The 18071-nt window shown below is 42.5% G+C and overlaps 1 protein-coding gene across 1 annotated transcript in view; it reads left to right on the top strand.

The window, feature by feature from the left end:
• The window catches only part of kalrna (kalirin RhoGEF kinase a), a 113512-nt gene extending 95744 nt beyond the window's left edge, over nt 1-17768 (top strand). The window contains exons 50-68 of the mRNA XM_041058131.1: nt 203-295; nt 504-554; nt 739-816; nt 1074-1259; nt 1499-1670; nt 2031-2248; nt 3580-3863; nt 6649-6814; nt 8669-8731; nt 9035-9062; nt 9626-9788; nt 9946-10067; nt 10165-10296; nt 10406-10567; nt 11051-11129; nt 11243-11294; nt 11651-11799; nt 11892-12030; nt 12311-17768. Coding sequence (XP_040914065.1) covers nt 203-295; nt 504-554; nt 739-816; nt 1074-1259; nt 1499-1670; nt 2031-2248; nt 3580-3863; nt 6649-6814; nt 8669-8731; nt 9035-9062; nt 9626-9788; nt 9946-10067; nt 10165-10296; nt 10406-10567; nt 11051-11129; nt 11243-11294; nt 11651-11799; nt 11892-12030; nt 12311-12868 — 2895 coding nt within the window. The 3' untranslated portion in view covers nt 12869-17768. The remainder of the gene's footprint in view (nt 1-202; nt 296-503; nt 555-738; nt 817-1073; nt 1260-1498; nt 1671-2030; nt 2249-3579; nt 3864-6648; nt 6815-8668; nt 8732-9034; nt 9063-9625; nt 9789-9945; nt 10068-10164; nt 10297-10405; nt 10568-11050; nt 11130-11242; nt 11295-11650; nt 11800-11891; nt 12031-12310) is intronic.
• The last annotated feature ends 303 nt before the right edge of the window (nt 17769-18071 follow it).

The following is an 18071-nucleotide window of genomic DNA, read 5'->3' as shown; positions in this document are numbered from 1 at the left end:
AAAGCAAACGCTTGAAATTGAAATGATACCTCAACCAAATGAGGCTTCTCAGAAATCAACAGCTCATTTCAAAGATGACTCCCGTCTCTCTAATTATATTAAGTCTGTTTTGTCTTATACTGTCTGGTGTGTTTGATGTTGAACTGGCCAAATATATAAGAGAAACATGAAACAAATGGATGACAAGATGTTTGTCTTGCAGGGAATCCAGCAGGACATCCAGTCCAGGCTGACCATCAGTGACTTCCTCATCAAACCAATCCAGAGAATCACCAAATACCAGCTGCTCCTGAAGGTAGCATAACACAGATCGAGTTATAAAAGGAATGGTGTCACTATGAGTTTGTAGAAACATTATAAAATTAGATCTCCTTTCACTGTGCACTTTCTGTGCAAGAAGAACTATTACAGAATACATAAAATAACCTTTGTTTGTTAGATGCAGTATTTGATTGAACTTACAGCGTCTTTAATGTAAGAGTTGTGTTCATGTTTCTCCTCAGGACTTTCTGAAGTACAGCTCCAAGGCAGGAATGGACTGCGAACAAATTGAGGTAAAAACACAACTTTATTTAAAGTGCTGAAACACCATAACGTTACAAGACACTCTTGCTTTTAAAGCTGTGCTTGAATCCAGGCCTTTTTTTCTTACATTGAGATGGGAAGGAGAGGGACACATCTGCATGAATACCTAAGGAAGGATTTAAATCTCTGTCTCTGTGTCCCTGTCTCTTACAGAAAGCAGTAGATTTGATGTCTCAGGTCCCTAAACTGTGTAACGACATGATGAATCTGGGTCGGCTGCAGGGATACGAGGTATGTTCACTCCATGTTCTGCTGATCGGCGAGAGGTTTGCACACACCGCTTTGACACATCAACAGAGTAAAGGCAGTTGTGTATGTGTGAGTTTGCTGCTTTCTAGTACATCTTCCACTTCTTCATGAATAATTTCAAAAGCTGACCGGTGAGCGCTAAATGAATTTGAGTGGTGATGAATCTGCAACATAGGATGAGCTCTAGATCTATGATGGCAGGTCTGAATGTGGTGTTGACCATCTTCATTTCTCCACAGGGTAAACTGACCAGTCAGGGAAAACTGCTGCAGCAGGAAACCTTCTTTGTGACGGAGCAGGACGCTGGCGTCCTGTCGCGCTCCAAAGAGCGACGGGTTTTCCTCTTTGAGCAGATCGTCATCTTCAGTGAGCTGCTCAGGAAAGGCTCGTCCACGCCCGGATACCAGTTCAAGAAGAGCATCAAGGTGAGCAGAGGATGGGGTTTATGTTTTGAAGTGTCTGAGAGAACTTATCATCCTTCATCACCGTCCTTTAGGAGACTTTTCTCTTTTGTTTTCTGACATTATTCCCTTAAGATGTTGACTAACACCAGTAGCCAGCATAATATATAAATTATAATTTAATAATTTTAGCATTACCACAATTTTGTAGTCTATAGGTCTATAAACTATGATCCCACTAAAGCTGCTCTTGTCCCCCTCAGGTATCCTACCTGGGTCTGGAGGACAGCGTGGATAACGATCCCTGTAAGTTCGTCTTGTCATGCCGCGGCTCATCGGAGCGTCTCACCCTGCAGGCAGCCAACGTGGACATCAAGCAGATATGGGTCCGACACATCCAGGAAGTTCTGGACGCTCAGAGTAACTTCCTGTCTGGTGAGAAAACACAAACAGAGCATCATCTCTGAATGGAAAACAGGCGACGTTCACTGTGACCTGTTTTGAAGTTTCAAGTGCGTTTTCATAGAGTGCAGAGAAGAGGCTAAATCATGGCTGCCCAGAAAGTAAGCAAATAAATTTAAATTGACAGCGACACCAGGAAACAGGTCAGTGGTAATGTAAGGTGTATGAAATGGGCTAAAACATGCAAAAATGTTGCTGAATTTTAATGTACTTTATCTCCAGCACAACAAAGCTCTCATTCATGTCCAGAGAAGGACACTTCTGGAGAGACAGCAAACTCAAAATGACACCACAACGGAGGAATATATGTTTTCCATCTGTGTGCGATTGTAGCTCTTCAGTCTCCTATTGAGTACCAGAAGGAGAAGGGCGGAGCAGGCAGCGGCTCGTCACTGTCCAGGAACCGCTCGTCCTCTGGGAACCGGCCCAGTATGTCCTCTCACAGCCGGCCGTCCTCTGCAGTCGGGCTTGGTGACAAGGAGACGGAGAGGGGGAGGAGCCAGATGAAAGTGTCTACCTCCAACGGTGGTTCGTCATGTTTCGACTCCAGGGTAAGTGTAGTTTTTTTCATAAGTCCCAACCGTGTTTCAGAATTTCTCAACAGTTTAAGAAGAATCTACCGGGGTTTGAGACACATAGCTCCTCTTTGCACTGGTGTTGTTTTGTTTTAGTCATTAACCATAAACTGAAGAAGAAGTTAGTGAACTAGGACACGAAGCACACTTTTTCTCTTTGTGCTATCTGGGAGGCTGTTACCTGTTCCTAAAAGCCAAGGTTAAAATCTGGGCTACTGCAGGTGTCGCAGCATACTGTTTGGGTTTATATATATACATACATACCAAACTGTTCTCTTTCTGTCCTACTTTAATTGAACACCTTTTGCTGCCTGCAGGGTACTCGACAGCTCCTCTCACTTTTTAATTTACAGTCTGCCAAGCTCTTGACCCTCACTGTCGGAGAAATGTTCCTAAGAACAAGACTAAGTTTCTGCCCTCTTCTTTATTTAAGGCTGTACAGTATGAAAACCTCCTGTTTCTTTGCTTTCTCCACCAAATACCAGACAATTTTTATTTGGTGTTTGGTGGGATTAGTGGTAGCTTTTGTTAGGGGCAGCAACTTGTAACCCCCTGAACACATTCTGTTTGATGACCTTCAGTGGTTAAACTTCACACCTTGCCACCATGACGTACAGGTGTACTCCAGGGCCACAGGTCACAGGTGCAACAGCTTCTGATGACACCAGAATCCAAGCTTTGATGCAGAGGGGGCAGTGAAACACTGCTTTTCAGATTGGTGTTAAGTTACTCTTTAAAGTTTGACGTATTGATCAAAGAAATGTGCTGATCTCCAGCAGCTCCGCTGATTTAGTTATTAGCTTGTCATCATTTTGCCGTCTCTGGCACAGACAGACGACGTTCTGATTCTTAATCCCGCCTGCAAAGCATCTGATGGGCTCAGATGTTTATCCGAACAGGTGAACATCTTTCAAGGAACATGAGACTTATTTGAACCACTCAAAAGAAAATGGATGTGGATGGTGGATTCTACCTCCCACTGAAAACTGGAACGTAAAGATGCTGAGTTTTTTGTAGTTGTCAAAAACAGTGAACAGACTGCTGACACTCTGCTGCTGTTCTCCTTCCTCCTGCTCCTCGTCCTGACCTCCCTCTGCTCCTCCTCAGGTTGGGCTCAGCTGTAACGGCATCACAGCCAGCAGGACTGTCGTCCAACCCACATAGTCACACCTTAACCTTGTCCTCAATTGTCCTCATCCTCTTTCCTCTCCCCTCTCTATTTTTACCTCCTGCTCTTCTCCCCTTTGTGTCTTCTCCTTTTTCTTCCTCTCTGTTTTCTTTCCTTCATCCATTCCTCTCCGCCTCAGGACAGTGACGGCGGCTGTAATGGCGTCTCCTCCACCATGCTGGTCACTCAGGACTACTCGGCGCTCAAGGAGAACGAGATCTGTGTCAGTCAGGGAGAGACCGTCCAAATCCTGGCCACCAATCAGCAGAACATGTACCTTGTTTACCGACCAGCCAACAGCCAGTCACCTGCCGCTGAGGGCTGGGTGCCGGGACACGTCTTGGGCCCAGCCACAAAGTCCATAAGAGACTCTTCTTCTGCTTCCTCCTTCTCAGCGGCGGTGGCAGATGCCAACAACATCAAGTAAGTGCCCCACCCCACCCTCTCCACCCACCCAGCACTTCTTTCCTCGCAGACAGATGCACTTCTGGCTGGACTCAAAGACAACTGAGGTGACAAACCACTGTCTACCCATTTTTGATATTTTTTTTTTGTCTTTTTTTGTTTTTTTGGATCAGCTCCAGTCCTCAGTTACTAACTGTTCACTGCCTCTTCCCTCACCTCCTAACTCCTTGTTCCCTCACATCCTTTCCTCCTTCCTTTAAAACGTTAAACTGTTGTACCTCAGAGGAGATTTTTTTTTTTTTTCTTTTTGGTATTTTAAGTCCTGATCTGTTGCTCCTCTGAGGTAAAAGGTACAGAACTGGACTCTCACTGTCCATCAAGCTGCTGCAGCAGTGACATTTTATTTCTGAGCCATTGTCACTTGACGGCTCTGTGGCAACTACATGAACATGGATTTCAGGCTTGCAAATGAACTAAAACACACACAGACACACACTGATAAATGTCCATGTAAAAGAGTACTGAGGGGTTATCCTGCAGAAATAGACTGGATAGAAAATCTTTTAACTTGTAGCTGACTCTGGAAACGAGAAATGACATTCATGTGGAGCTAAAACCAGACTCTTATTTCAGTTCCTAACACCCTGCTTTTTCTTCTTTTTTGTATTTTTTTTTTCTTTCTTTTTTTTTGTCTTTTTACTGTTTTTTGAAAGAAAAATAACTCACCTGGGGCATTCAGGTGGACTCAGCCCCGTTCTCCGCAGAGGAGAAGATTTATTTTGTTGTCTGTGGCAATCTATACAGAAATTTGTGTTCATTCCTCCTGTTGTTGTTCTCGTTGTTGGTGTTGTTTTTCTGCCTTGTAATTATTTTATTTTGCGGACAAAGTTGATTTATTTTCTCCTTCATGTTGATTTTGTTTATTGTGTCGGCAGTTCACTGTACAAAGTTAATTTTGGTTTTTCAGCTGAGGCTCTAGAACATTCCTGTTTAAAAAATAAGAAAAAGAAAGAAAGAAAAATCCCTTTTGCACTATTTAAGATGAGAAAAAAATATGAATGAAGTCAGGCTGTGCAATATGTTTCATTTAATGGCAACAGTCAGCATTGTACTGTTGGTAGTCTAATGATAATGATTTTAAATGTATTTTAAATATGTAAAATAAACCTTTTGGACTTGAGCATGAGTTAGCAAAGCGACGTGAAGGTGAAGTTGTTTTGTTCTGCGTTAGGTTGAAGATGATCGACAGTTTGTAGTTTTTAATATTTGTAAATAAACTACAACAGCAAACGTGAAACTGAGCGTTCTGCCTACTTCTGTGTGCACTGTTACACCACCAGTGTCGGTCGAGTGTTTTTGTTTAGGATGAGAAGATTAAAGAAACTGAAAGAGAGACGTATTTACAGGCTTATATCAGCTGCACTGATGAGCCTCTTCAGGAGATTAGTGTGAAAGTGATGAACAAGGGTTTATTTATGACAGTTAAGTGTAGAAAGCACGAAACGGCACTGAGGGTTTCCTTCACCAAAACACTACGGCAACAGATCGAGCACCTTATTCCTGTTTGGTTGATTTCAGATTTTTGTGTTTGTTCTTATTGTAGTGATGTTTATTTTTGATTATTTATTTTTATTTTGTTTTTACTAACCTCAACGGTCTGACACTCCACAGAAGGTACACATTTAAAACTGAATTTAATAATAGAATGAAAAAAATAGAAACTGCTGATTTCTGGTTTAAAGTTACTTTTATTAAAATACTGAAAGTGCGAGTGACAAAAACCAAGAGCCTCTTCAAGTGTTCTTGAAAGTGTTGATATATGAGAATGTTTTTATGTTAATAAGTGACAGGAATTATGTGACTTTCATTAGTAAGTTGGTAATGGGAGCTAAAGGATTCGGGTTAACAAATGCAGATGTTAAACTGGCATCTGCACTGAATTCTAAGTAGAAAAAATACAAATGTAAAATTTAATTCATTTGCACAGGAAACACAAGTGTAACAGCGTCGTCTCTGGTTGTGTTGGAAGAAGATGTGACGCACTATATCTGTCTCACACTGTCTTTCTCATTCTCTTGCTTTCAGTCTAAAGTCATCTCTGTCTCTCACAATAAAGTCAGACCGGGGTGTCCCTCTGTCCCTCTGTCCCTCCTCTCCTGTATGATCTTAATGGACCAGAAGAGTCTGGCTGCAGCGTCAGGCAACGACGACTCTGTCAGGACCCTCTGCACATTTAATTTAAAACGTTTAGATCATAAAAACACACATGCAAACATGATAGAAACTATATTGTATTTAAGGCTGTGATTCAGTAAGTAAACAGGATGTATGAGTGACTAGTGGTAGTTCTGTAGAACTGTAGAAGTCGTCTGTCTTTCTCATGCTCGTCCTCAGTGGTTTTGGAGTTTCTGCCTCGTGGCATGAACCATAAATCCAACTTATCTCACAATTATAAGAAACTTATGAAAATAGTATCTTAAGCCTGTTAACAAATACATTATTTATCTGCTTACAACTACAGTATTGGATGTTATAAAGAATATTAAATGTAAAGTTTAAATACTACTTAGAAATAAATAAATTAAGTGTTAACATTAATTTAGTCTTTTAATTATTCATCTCAGCTTTCCATGTGTATTAGACGGTTAAGGCTTGTATCCACAGCATCGCACTAAATCACTAACAAACTTCCCAGTCAGACGAGACCTGACAGCCATGTTGCCTCTGCAGCCAGACTAAGCTGGACGCCACTGAGCTTCTCTCTGATTGGCTGGTTGATGTTTCTCGTTCCTGTACTGCACAGGAAGTCTCTGTCGTGGAACACGCTGCGTGCCAGGAAGCGCGCTGAAGCCAAGGACGCCACCTCAATGGGGGTCAGAGGTCATGAGAACGGCCTCTTCCGTAAGCCCAAAGAAACCACACCCACCCCTCCCCTGCTCACCTCCCCCGCCACCGGGGTAAAGGGCAAAGTGAGTAAAGCAGGCCGACGGCGCACGCTGGTGATGTCATATTTGTGTGCCGAAAACCCCTCACCTGCCCCTGCCCCACTTGGTTTTTTAATTTCTCTTCTTAACCCGTGTGTGTGCGCGCATGTGTTTGTGCAAACCTACAAACACACACAGTAGTTTCTGTGTCTCCGTTTGACTCCAGCAGTGGTTCTCAACCTGCATGAATTTAGACACATGTTCACGTAGCTGAAAGGTTTCTAATGAGCATCTTTATCTTATTTATTTGTCCCAACATGGATGCCGTAGTCTGTGACGGGCACATCGTGCACTTATGGATCCCTGCAGGTTATGATCAAAAGCACTGGGCAGCCAAACCAGAACCAAAGATTTAGCCAGAAACAAGATTCATTCATTCCTTCATTCATTTGCTAGTACGGACAGGTCTTAACGGGGAGGTCAGGTCATGATTAAGGTCAGGCAGTTTGACAAAGACTGAAAAACTAAAATAAACAAAAAAGACTGAGCGCTTGTAAATATTAAATGGTTGAGAACACTGCATGTTTTTTTTGTTCTTTTGATCTTTGTTTTTTTTTTAAACCCCAAAACCTTGACTGCACTGATTGAGAAATAAAGTGATTTTTTTTGTGCTGTTTATTTTTCCCTCCCCGTGCATGGATAGAAGTAGAATCCAGTGATTTATTATCTGTTCGACTGAAGTTTGGATTTGTTTTTACTTTGCTCAGCCTCTGTTAACCAGTGTTTTCTGTAGAGAACTAACACTTAAACATGGCAAAGTGTTTATATGTTGAACATCGTTCAGTAAATGAGTAAAGAGATGTGAAATGGAAGAAATGAAAAGCTGAAGATGATGTTTCTGAGACTCAGTGAAGTCTCAGCAGCAAACAAATGGTCTCAGGTCATTTGGACTTGAGTGGCAATCAGCCTGAGTTCATATAACAGTTTCTGCTTCAGAGAAAAGTGCTGGAAAAAAACCCATTGTTTTTCTGCATCATAAAGGTAATAATAATTTCCACTGAAATCATTGTAAAGCAGCAGGAGGAGGTTTGTCGTTCACTCCTGATACAGAGTGAATCCATCGAATTCTGCTTGTTTTTTAATAAAGTGGGAACATGGATTCTGCCTGCTGTTGAAAGTGACAGGAGCTGTAGGAGAGGAGGTAAAGATCGTACCCTTGCAGAAAAACATTTCCCCAGGGTCTGTGGCATCACTCACATTCAGAAGCTGAGAACGCCTGGAATCTGGTTTAACCACTTGCTGCAGGCTTTGTGAGTAACTCACGTGGACAAGCTCCCCTGGCTTCATTTTTCTACAGAAGAGTTTGTTCATTTTCTCGTATCGTAGCCATGACAGGACTTGCGGCTTGTTGGTTGCTCCTTCATGGAATGTGAGAGGTGTTGATGTAAGCCAGTGTTGGGTGTCCTGAAGAATGAGGCTGGTATTATCTTATATTTAATGTTATGAAAAGACCAAAACCACGACAGCTCTCAGGTGAGTATCAGCCACACAGGCAGGGTTCTGTGTGGGACAGAGAAGGTACTTCGGTGCTGTTCCTCAGCAGAACCTGAAGGTTCCCTCAGAAGCTTCTTGTTTATAACATTCATATTCTTAATACGCTCTTAATTGTCCGCTTCTCATCTTACTCCCTCTTTATTTTCTTTTGCATACCTTTGGTTCTTTTTCTCTCATTCCTGTATCTCCCATTTTCCTTTCTTTCTTCCTTCTCTCCTTCCCCTTCGCTCCTCTGCCCATCTCCCCATCAAATCCCTTCTCCTCTACCACCACCCCATCCCAACCTACACACCTTTGTGTCATTTGTTTTCCTCCTCCTTGTCGTCCTCCTTCGTTCTCCACCAGGACGTTCACACTTCAGATGAGTCAGACTGTGATGATGACCTTGACCCAAAGACAGGCATGGAGGTACGAGCCCACTCCTTGTTTCTGACTGAAAAGACGTGAGAATACATTGTGGAGACCGGATCCATGAAGTTCATGTATAAACTGACAAAAACAGATGATTTTGTCTTTAAAAAAAAAAAACAAGTGAGAAATGGCAGAGAATAAAAAAGCTATGCAATTTTTGTGTGGACAAAAACTGTTGTATTGCTGTGATGTTTTCAAGTATTATGATAAATAATGCAGCTGCACTGTTTTAACATGTATTATGTGTCATCAAAACTAAACCTCCCCTAAACTTCCACTTTCACCTCATCTGTTTTCCAGCTTCTCAACCCAAACTTCATCCAGGAAGGTAAGAGACAGAGATCATCTGGTTCATTAGCACGTGCTTCAGCTATTACATTTTTTTTTTCAGTTATTTGCTGTTTATTTCTTGATGTTACAGTCAGTCCAGGTGGTATAAATTTCCACTATATATAATTAAGAAGTATGAAAAGTCAAAAAAGTTCCAAGCTTCACAAAAAGTTAAAAGCTCACACACATGCTCCCACGTGTGTCTCGCCCCCTGCGGCTGGTTGTTAAGGTTTGAGAAGGACCGTGTTCAGATTAAAATATTGTCTTCTGGTTTGACATGATGGGAAAGAATGTAATCATGTTCATAAACACTGTGCTCGACAGTCACGTGGCTCAATGAGCAGTATTTCACATTTTCCACATTTAATTTGCATAATAAGCAGTCCACTGTTTGGACACTTACACACTTGTTTACATTATTTTGATCCATAGTACCTATTATTACAAATATAATGAGCTAATGCACAGAGCTCAACAAACAAGGACTAACTGTCTAAGTACTTAAGGCCTGGACTGTATAAAGTACATTTTTTAAAACGGTTTGTGTGTTTTTGTGTGCAGTGGCTCCAGAGTTCCTCGTCCCTCTGTCAGACGTGGTGTGTGCATTCGGGGAGACTGTAGTCCTCTGCTGTAAAGTCTGTGGACGACCCAAACCCTCCGTCACCCTGAAGGGCCCCGACCAGAACCCAGTGACCAGCAACAGCCGCTTCACCATAGACATCAGGTAACACCAGCTGCACGTGTGTGTTTGTTTGGAGTTGGTTTTATAGGGACTGTTGTCGCCCTAATTCCCACACACCTTTTCTGCTTTCCTGCCATCACCTTCTTCCTCTCCTTCCTCTCTGTTTTCTTCTCCATCTCTTCTTCCTTCTCTTCTCCAGGGACACAGGTGACATCTTGTTAAAGATCTGCAATCTGATGCCTCAGGATACAGGGATCTACACCTGTGTTGCCGTTAACGACCACGGCTCTGCCTCCTCCTCTGCCTCCATTAAAGTGCAAGGTAACGCACCTGGATTAAAGGAAAATTTCACCATTATAAAAGATTTTAAATTAGCCTCAGTGGTTTTTAAACTGTTCTTTTTGTGCCCCCTTTGCAGGTATCCCAGCGGCCCCAGGGCGGCCAGTGGCTCAGGAGGCCAGCAACACAGCGGTGATGGTCCACTGGCCACCTCCGGCTTCATCCGCTCACTGTGCAGTCAGCAGCTACACTGTGGAGTACAGACAGGAGGGTATGAGTGTGTGGACCAGTTGGATCTTTGGATGTAAGTAATGGATCCAGGGGATGCACCAGACTAAGCATTTTCACTTCCCCTCTTTCCCTTCATATTTCATCCGCAGACTCGTTGCTATGGCAGCAGGTGGCCAGCAGCAGGGAGGAGTGTGTTCAGATCGATGCTCTGATCCCCGGTGGTCACTACCAGTTCAGAGTGCGAGCCTCCAACCGCTGGGGGGTCGGCCCTCCATCTGAGCCCTCCAATATGGTGACACTGCCCAGCAGCAGTGAGTGTGCACACAGTTTCAGAATGTGGACACAAAAATCTCTTTTACCACAGAAAACATCTTCAAAGGAACTGTCTGACATTTTAGAAAATATTTTTTTTTCTTTCTTCCCAAGAGTGAGATGAGAAGAAATTAGATAGAGGATATACGGTAAATATTAATCACATGTCTGTGCATTAAGGACATGATGAACTGAGCATAAAGACTGAAAACAGGGAGAAACAGCTTGTCTTGCTCTATTAAAACATCTAACTGATGTATTTACAAGAGGAAACTCACCTGTTTGTTGTCTTTATGCTGAGCTTGGCTAACCACGTCCTGACTCCAGCTGTGTGCTGAACACACACTTTTGAGATTATCATCAGTCTTCTCTCGACTGTCTTAGACACCAATGCTTCACAAAATGTTGAACTAGGCCAGGCAGGTTAAAGTTTGTTTTCAAAGTGGGTTGATCCTTCAATCCTTTGCTGTTTCTCTGTCCAGACGCTGGATATGATGGAACAGGAATCCAGTGGAAAGAAAACTTTGACTCAACTTTTTCTGAGATCTGTGAGATCGGAAGGTAAACTGTCGCCACCACAAAGCACAGACTTTAAAATAACCCAAGCTTGATTTTATGTTGGTAGCTGTTGTAGTAGATTACATCTTACTTCTTACGTTTCTTCTTTTTACCAGGGGACGATTTTCTGTGGTGAGAAAGTGTCTCAACAAGTCTACAAAGAAAGAGGTAGGACCTTACTCACAGCGTGTCGTCTTTACTAAACAGATGCTGGTTTTTCTATTTAATTTAGAAAAAACGTTCAAACGTTCAACATTGTTGAATAAGGTTAATTTTGTTTGTTTTTATGTACCTTAACTTGAAAGGGTACTAAGCTATAAAGATAATCAATAAAGATTAAATGATTATTTGGGTTTAATTTGTATTATTTGGGTGTTTTCTTTTGCAATGACATTGAATTTTATGGACTTGAGGTATCAGACAGGTTTTGTTGATGTCGTTTTTCAGGTTTAAGACATTTTTATCTTCATTATGCAGTGAATCAGGAGCATCTTTCACTGTGAAGCCTGTTGTTTTCTTTCTAGGTTGCAGTGAAGTTCGTGAGTAAGAAGATGCAGAAGAAGGAGCAGGTGGCTCACGAGGCGGACATCCTCCGACACGTGCAGAATCCCCAGCTGGTGGCGCTGTTGGACACATATGAGTCTCCCACCTCTCTGATGCTGGTCCTGGAGCTGTAAGTCTGAGCTAATTAAAGAAAGGAACATCCACCATTAACATCAAAGTTACTCAGCTTTATCTACATGATTCTTAATTTGTGCGCATCAGGCTGGAGGACGGTCGTCTGCTCGACTACCTCGTCGCCCACGATGAGCTGATGGAGGAGAAGGTGGCATTCTTCATCCGAGAAACACTGGAGGCCCTGCAGCACCTTCATACCTGCAGAGTGGCACACCTTGATCTGAAGGTGGGAACCGTATATGTGTGCGCGCTAGATAAATAAAGGCTGACTTGGCCTATAGGTGGACTGTTTTGTTTTTATTGTTCATTTTGTGCGTTTGTACCTTGAGAATGTATCTGCAGAAATGCTCTATTTGATGGTAAGTATTGTCTAAATTAAGGATTTTATTAAACACATTTGAAATATTGGAGCTGTATTTTTTAAAAAAAAAACAAATAATCATAGTTATTAGTAACAGAAAATTATCAGCTTCCATTTGTTGTGGACCTGTTTCTCTCTCCTCCAGCCTGAGAACATCATGGTGGACCTTCACTCTCCCACCCCCTGCATTAAACTCATCGACCTTGGCGATGCTGTCCAGCTGTCCGCCCACCGTCGTTACGTCCACCTCCTGCTTGGAAACCCAGAGTTTGCGGCGCCTGAGCTCATCCGTGGGACGCCGGTCTCGGTCGCCACGGACGTGTGGAGCATTGGCGTGCTGGCTTACGTGATGCTCAGCGGCGTCTCCCCGTTCCTGGATGAATCGCCAGAGGAAACTTGCGTCAACATCTGCCGCCTGGACTTCTGCTTCCCGGACGAATACTTCCGCGACGTGAGCCAGGCGGCGCGGGACTTCGTGTCCTCAGTGCTGCAGCAGGACCAAAGGAAGAGGCCAAGCGCTACCTCCTGTCTGCAGCACCCGTGGGTGGGCCGTGGGGGTGCACATGGCGGGGAATACTCCAAGACGCCCCTGGACACCACGCGTTTGGCCACGTTCATCGACCGAAGAAGACAGCTGCACGACGTTAGGCCCATCACCAATATCAAAGGGCTGGTGAGCAGCAGCATGGGCAACACACTGTGACTCAGAGGAGATCTGAGTGTTTGAACACCCAGTAATAATCTATCTGTGACCACCAGGGTACCAATAATAACATCACAGTATATTTTAAGCATTAAATTATCTTTAGAAATTATTAATGTGTGAGTGGGAAAATAATTTGGCGCCTGTGGTGTGAGAATTAATCTGGCACCTCCACACCAAACCTATACCAAACACCAAACCTATAAGCAGAAAAAAAGAAAATCAGTATTTAATATCAGACCAACATTTTATCTGGTCTCTGTTCGCTTGGTATAAAACATTACATACTGCCTAGATTCCCCGTATGAACCCAAAGAACTAGCTCAAAATTGAGAACATGACCACTGTGAGCAAGTGTGATGGCAACATATTTGGTTCTATTCACATTAAAATGTTTATTTTTACAGGGAAAGAAATATATTTATCAAAGACAACAGCTCCTTATGTTAATCCCAGCAGGGAGCAGCACTTATTCTTTCTTATCTTTCTTTAATAATCTTATTTTATCATCTCTAATCTTATCTTTACTTAGATCTGCAGAAGGTTGTTCCATTTTCACCTGAGACACAGTGCTCTTGCTCAGGGACACTTGCATCTGCACCAACATGGAGCATATTACCACCCACGCTCAGTGATTAAGGCCAATACAACTGACCATATTAAAATGTTTTGTAAGGCTTTTTGGCCACTAGAGGGCACTCTGATATACTAAACCAGAGTCACAGAAACCTGACGTTGAGTTTGCCTGACCAGCAACTGATATCAAAGAATTGGTCCATAGCAAAAATCCTTATAAACTGTGACAAATGTGCTGATAATGTGTTTTAGATCATCTCATTAGAGCTAAATTAAGATAATCAGGAACTCTAGTTGAGGATTAAAGAGTTTGATCAGTGTCAGAGGAAATCAGACTGATCACAACCAAGATATGTGTTGGAGTAGTTAGAAGACTTACATCCTTTAACGTTGGTTTTGAATCGTTGGGTGCTCGGTGAGTTGAGCACGGCCAGTGTTCAGTGTCTTGCTCAACAGTACTGACAAGATTTTCAGCCTTTGGCACCTGAACCTGGGGCTGTCAGTGCATGTAACCAGACTGTAGCTTCAGGGACAAAAAAAGAATGTTAATTAGGAGAAGCAGGTTTGGGAACCAGTGTGAAGGGGAATTCCAGCAAAACCATGAAGAATGTTGTAGAAAACATCGTGACGAATGTCTGCGTTTCATTCATGAGGACTCGGATATTTGACGTGATGAGAGACGGTCGGTCCAGGGCCGCTGTTAAAAGCAGACATTTCAGTGAGTAGCAAGAATGTTTAGCCAGTTGTGGTGTTGACACAAGTCCTCGCCATCACTAACTGAAATAGTGTAATCAGATGTCAGTTTGGCCACTGGTTAGAGGAGTTAGAGTTAGCAGTGAGCAAGAAACCTGGACTTAAAGGGATATTTTACTTCTTATCCATTTGGTGCGAAGCATAAAGGACTGCTCATGTCGCCACAGAAGATTCCAGAAGGTCCAACTGTCACCTGAAGCTGGGATCTAAACCACCAACGTTGGAAGTTACTTTGGACTGGATGCGACAGCGTTGAACCTTGCTATGATATACAGTACCTTTAACTTATTGAATGTTTATTTATTGCAGGACTGCGGTTAACATTGGCGTCATGTTAGATGGTGACCTGGACCGGTCTGGTCTGTGCAAAGTGGAGCTGACGCAAGGCGGTTTAATCAAACCCAGATACGCTGAGCTGGACTGAGTTCACTGAGCAGTCGCTTCATTGTGCAGCTGCAGAGTTACGTTCTGAAGAGTGTGAAGAAGTGAACTACTTTGAGTTTGAATCAAACTGCTGACTGATCTATACTGAACTGTGCTGGATGGAACCGCCATGAAAAACAATGGAATGGAAGGTTTGAATGGGCCAGTGGCATCACTTGCAGGAAGGTGAGCAAGTTGTCCTTCTGCAGAAAAAATCCGAGCACTACTGGTCTGGCAGAATTTCACAGAAAAGGCACCATGGAGACTGAAAGCGTTACTAAAGGACACATCATTTGTTCGTATCACTGTTTACAAAAACTTGCTTAGGTAGTTTACAGAGCTGTAGAATAATCAGGGAAAACCTGCATGTAAAATCACCAGGGACGGTTTAGAAATCAGGTTAGAAATCTGTCTGTTTCTAGAACAAAAACCTGTGACATTTGGTGTGAAGGTGGATAATGAACTCCACCCTGAAGCTTTTTTGTTTGTACATTTGTCTACCAGCCGCTGTGGCAAATCATTCGTTCGGCTTGTAAAATAGCTCACGTAGCTGCTGAGTTGGTCTTGGATTTAGCAGTGGCTGTGGCTGGCAGACAGAAGAGTCTGTTTACTGTCCTGTTTCTATTGATGAATGTAATTTCTTGTAGAATGTGTTCTGCCATTACAAGTGCTGTCCTCTGCTTTCACCAAATGCTCTCACAGCGGCCCGACCCCCGGCAATTTTCATCCCCAGTTCCCCTGTAAGCATTTAGTGTACTACAATAGTAAGCATTTATTTTCATGCAGGTGGGGAGGCAGAATGGTGCAAATGTAAGCAACCCACTGTACAGTAGAAGCAGCTTTCACCTCGTCTAGTGCAACAACATCCATCCACATCCGTTATCTGATCAACATGGCAGCATTTCAGCCTGAAACCCTAATAACAAGGACTGGCACTGGTCATTTATAGCAGGTGTTTGTCAGAGTTTGTGGGAAAAGCTCCAAGGAGGAGCCATTCAGGAGTCATTCAACTCAGCTTGTGTTGAATGATTAAAAACTAAGACATGAAAAGTGCTTACAGTTAACAGCAGATCATACATACCCACCTGGCCTTTAGTACAGAGATCCAAAGTGCTCAATATTATAAATAATTAAATCAGTCAGTAAGTCAAACAAATATTCTTTTAAATAAATACAAATTGTGTAATTTAATTATGAAATAAATCAGTTTCTCGGTTTCATATAACAAATGCAAACATGTAGAAGTACAAAGAAGTAATATATAGTTGGGTGAAATAAAAAATTCACGTAAAAGAAAAACTCATAATACCTGTTACAATAAAGATAGAAGACATGGACATGGCAGCAGAAATAGTGGCATTAGCTGCATAGAATTATTATTGTTAGAATAATTCTGTATAATAATGTATTGCATTTTTTCTGTACCTATTTATATGATACATGGTCTGTAATGTCTTCTTTCTTTGTTTAATATTGAGCACTTTGGGCATCCATTACTTTGAAACCTCAGCCACTGAAATGCTCTCGTTAGCAGGGAAATTGAGATTTATATCTCTTCACTGGAACGTTGCCTAGATAACACAAAAACAGCCAGTTACACCACACCGGTGCAGAACTGTGCAGCCAACATGGCCGCCAGAGAAAACCTGTAATCACTGAACTCTCATTTCCTTCAACAGAAAAACTGTTTTTATGATGATGATACAACAACAAAGTGGAATAACGCTAAAGTTTTACAGTCCTCATCCGCTGTCACTGACGATTGAAGGTAACCCTGAATGTCCACAAACAAAAGTATATTTTTGGTTTATAAAGAAGAGCAACGCTGAGGATGAAGACCAGATCGTGAGGCCTCAGGACCACAGCTTCGGTCCCACATGACACAAGTGTATTATCTGTCAAAGAGCCTGAGCCCTCCATCCACTGTGCTCTGTGTTATAGTATCAGCCTAGCACTCAGGGTCTTCATGACGTATAAGGTACAACCCAGTCTTAAAACACACAACATATACAACAATTCCCCAGAATATTTCTGCTCTACTGAGGTCGCCGTTTCTGTCAGAGATTTTTTTTTTTCTTTTTGTTTTCAATCACAATCTCTCCAAACGCTTTCCAGTCCGCCCCTCTGGATTTTAAATGCTGCCCAGTTGACATCTTGTAAATTGAGAATGGAAATATTAAAATCTGATATTTCAGTCGTAGTGTACAGTGTGTAAAGTACTAGTTCTGTCTAAATCCAGCACAGCTCCACGTTCTGGTTTGCTTTAGCTCTTTTAACCCAGGTTTGAGCTGCACAGCAGCAGAGGCTGGGCTTTCACCCTCTGAAGAACGGCGCTGAGCTGTGGGTTGTCTAAACCACAAGAAATTCAACAACAAAGAACGTTCCAATAAATCGGGCACTGAATCATATCACCAGTGAGTGAGACAAAACCACGTCTTCACTGATGTTGTCCAGTACAATAAACCAGTGGTTGTATTGCTCCTGAAAGCCTGGGACAGCCCTAATTTGTCCTCAGGTGTACCACTGCAACCTACACTCACCTTGAAGCTTTCCCCTTGACTGTGGTGAAGTAAAGAGGAAAGTCAGTTAATTATTTTGTGTTGAGTAATCTGCTCGATTGGCATCTGTCTTTATCTGTTTGGAATATGTGGATCATATCCTAATAAACTGTAGACATTATTAATATAAACATATAGATGTAAATGCACCCAAGCTCCATCATTAATGACAACCAAACCTCCTCCCAGTACATTTTTCTGGCAGGAGGTTTGTTGGTCAATGCTACCTTTCAGAATCACCCACAGACCAGAAAACATGTAACGATGCCAGGAAATTACAAACCTGCATGTCTGGGTCAGAGGTCACCGCTTTTTTAAACCTTACCGCCTAACAGGCGTCTTCTTCTGCAGACAGACCCTCAGTTCTTCTTCTCCAAAGAGTTAAACGTCAGGCTGACACTCCCAGTGTCGATTCAGTCCCAGTCCCACAATGCATCTGTCATGGCTTGGTGAGCCACGTAGCACCGTGGTGGCTCCGCCTTGTTGAATGCTCGTCCATGCCGTATCCTGATCGTGTTCATGCCGAGCTTTGTCCATAGAGAAACGTTATGCTGATGGCTTCATGCTGCTGTGTGGAGCAGCACACTGTATAGGCTTCTTACTCCATACAACCTGCTGGTTTGTTACTCTTTACTAATAAAGAACCTGCTTGTTTGTATTTCTGCCTTTTACTGTCTCACTCTCTGAAACCACTGTGTAAGGGTATTTTTTTTTAATTATTATTTTCTTGGACCACATTTTAAAACATTTACGCCTGAGTTTACCAGAACAAGCCATAAAATGACAGTTTAGAAATACATTTTCCTTTGTAGCCTCAAATACAAAAATAGCATTTCACATATTCATTTTAAATTTGATCATTAATTTTCAGTTGTTTCGTTCTCCCACCACGT

Source organism: Toxotes jaculatrix, chromosome 15 (assembly GCF_017976425.1).
Source record: "Toxotes jaculatrix isolate fToxJac2 chromosome 15, fToxJac2.pri, whole genome shotgun sequence".
Lineage (NCBI taxonomy): Eukaryota > Metazoa > Chordata > Actinopteri > Toxotidae > Toxotes > Toxotes jaculatrix.
The sequence above is the reverse complement of the archived record's forward strand: the minus strand, read 5'-3'. Positions and strand labels throughout refer to the sequence as shown.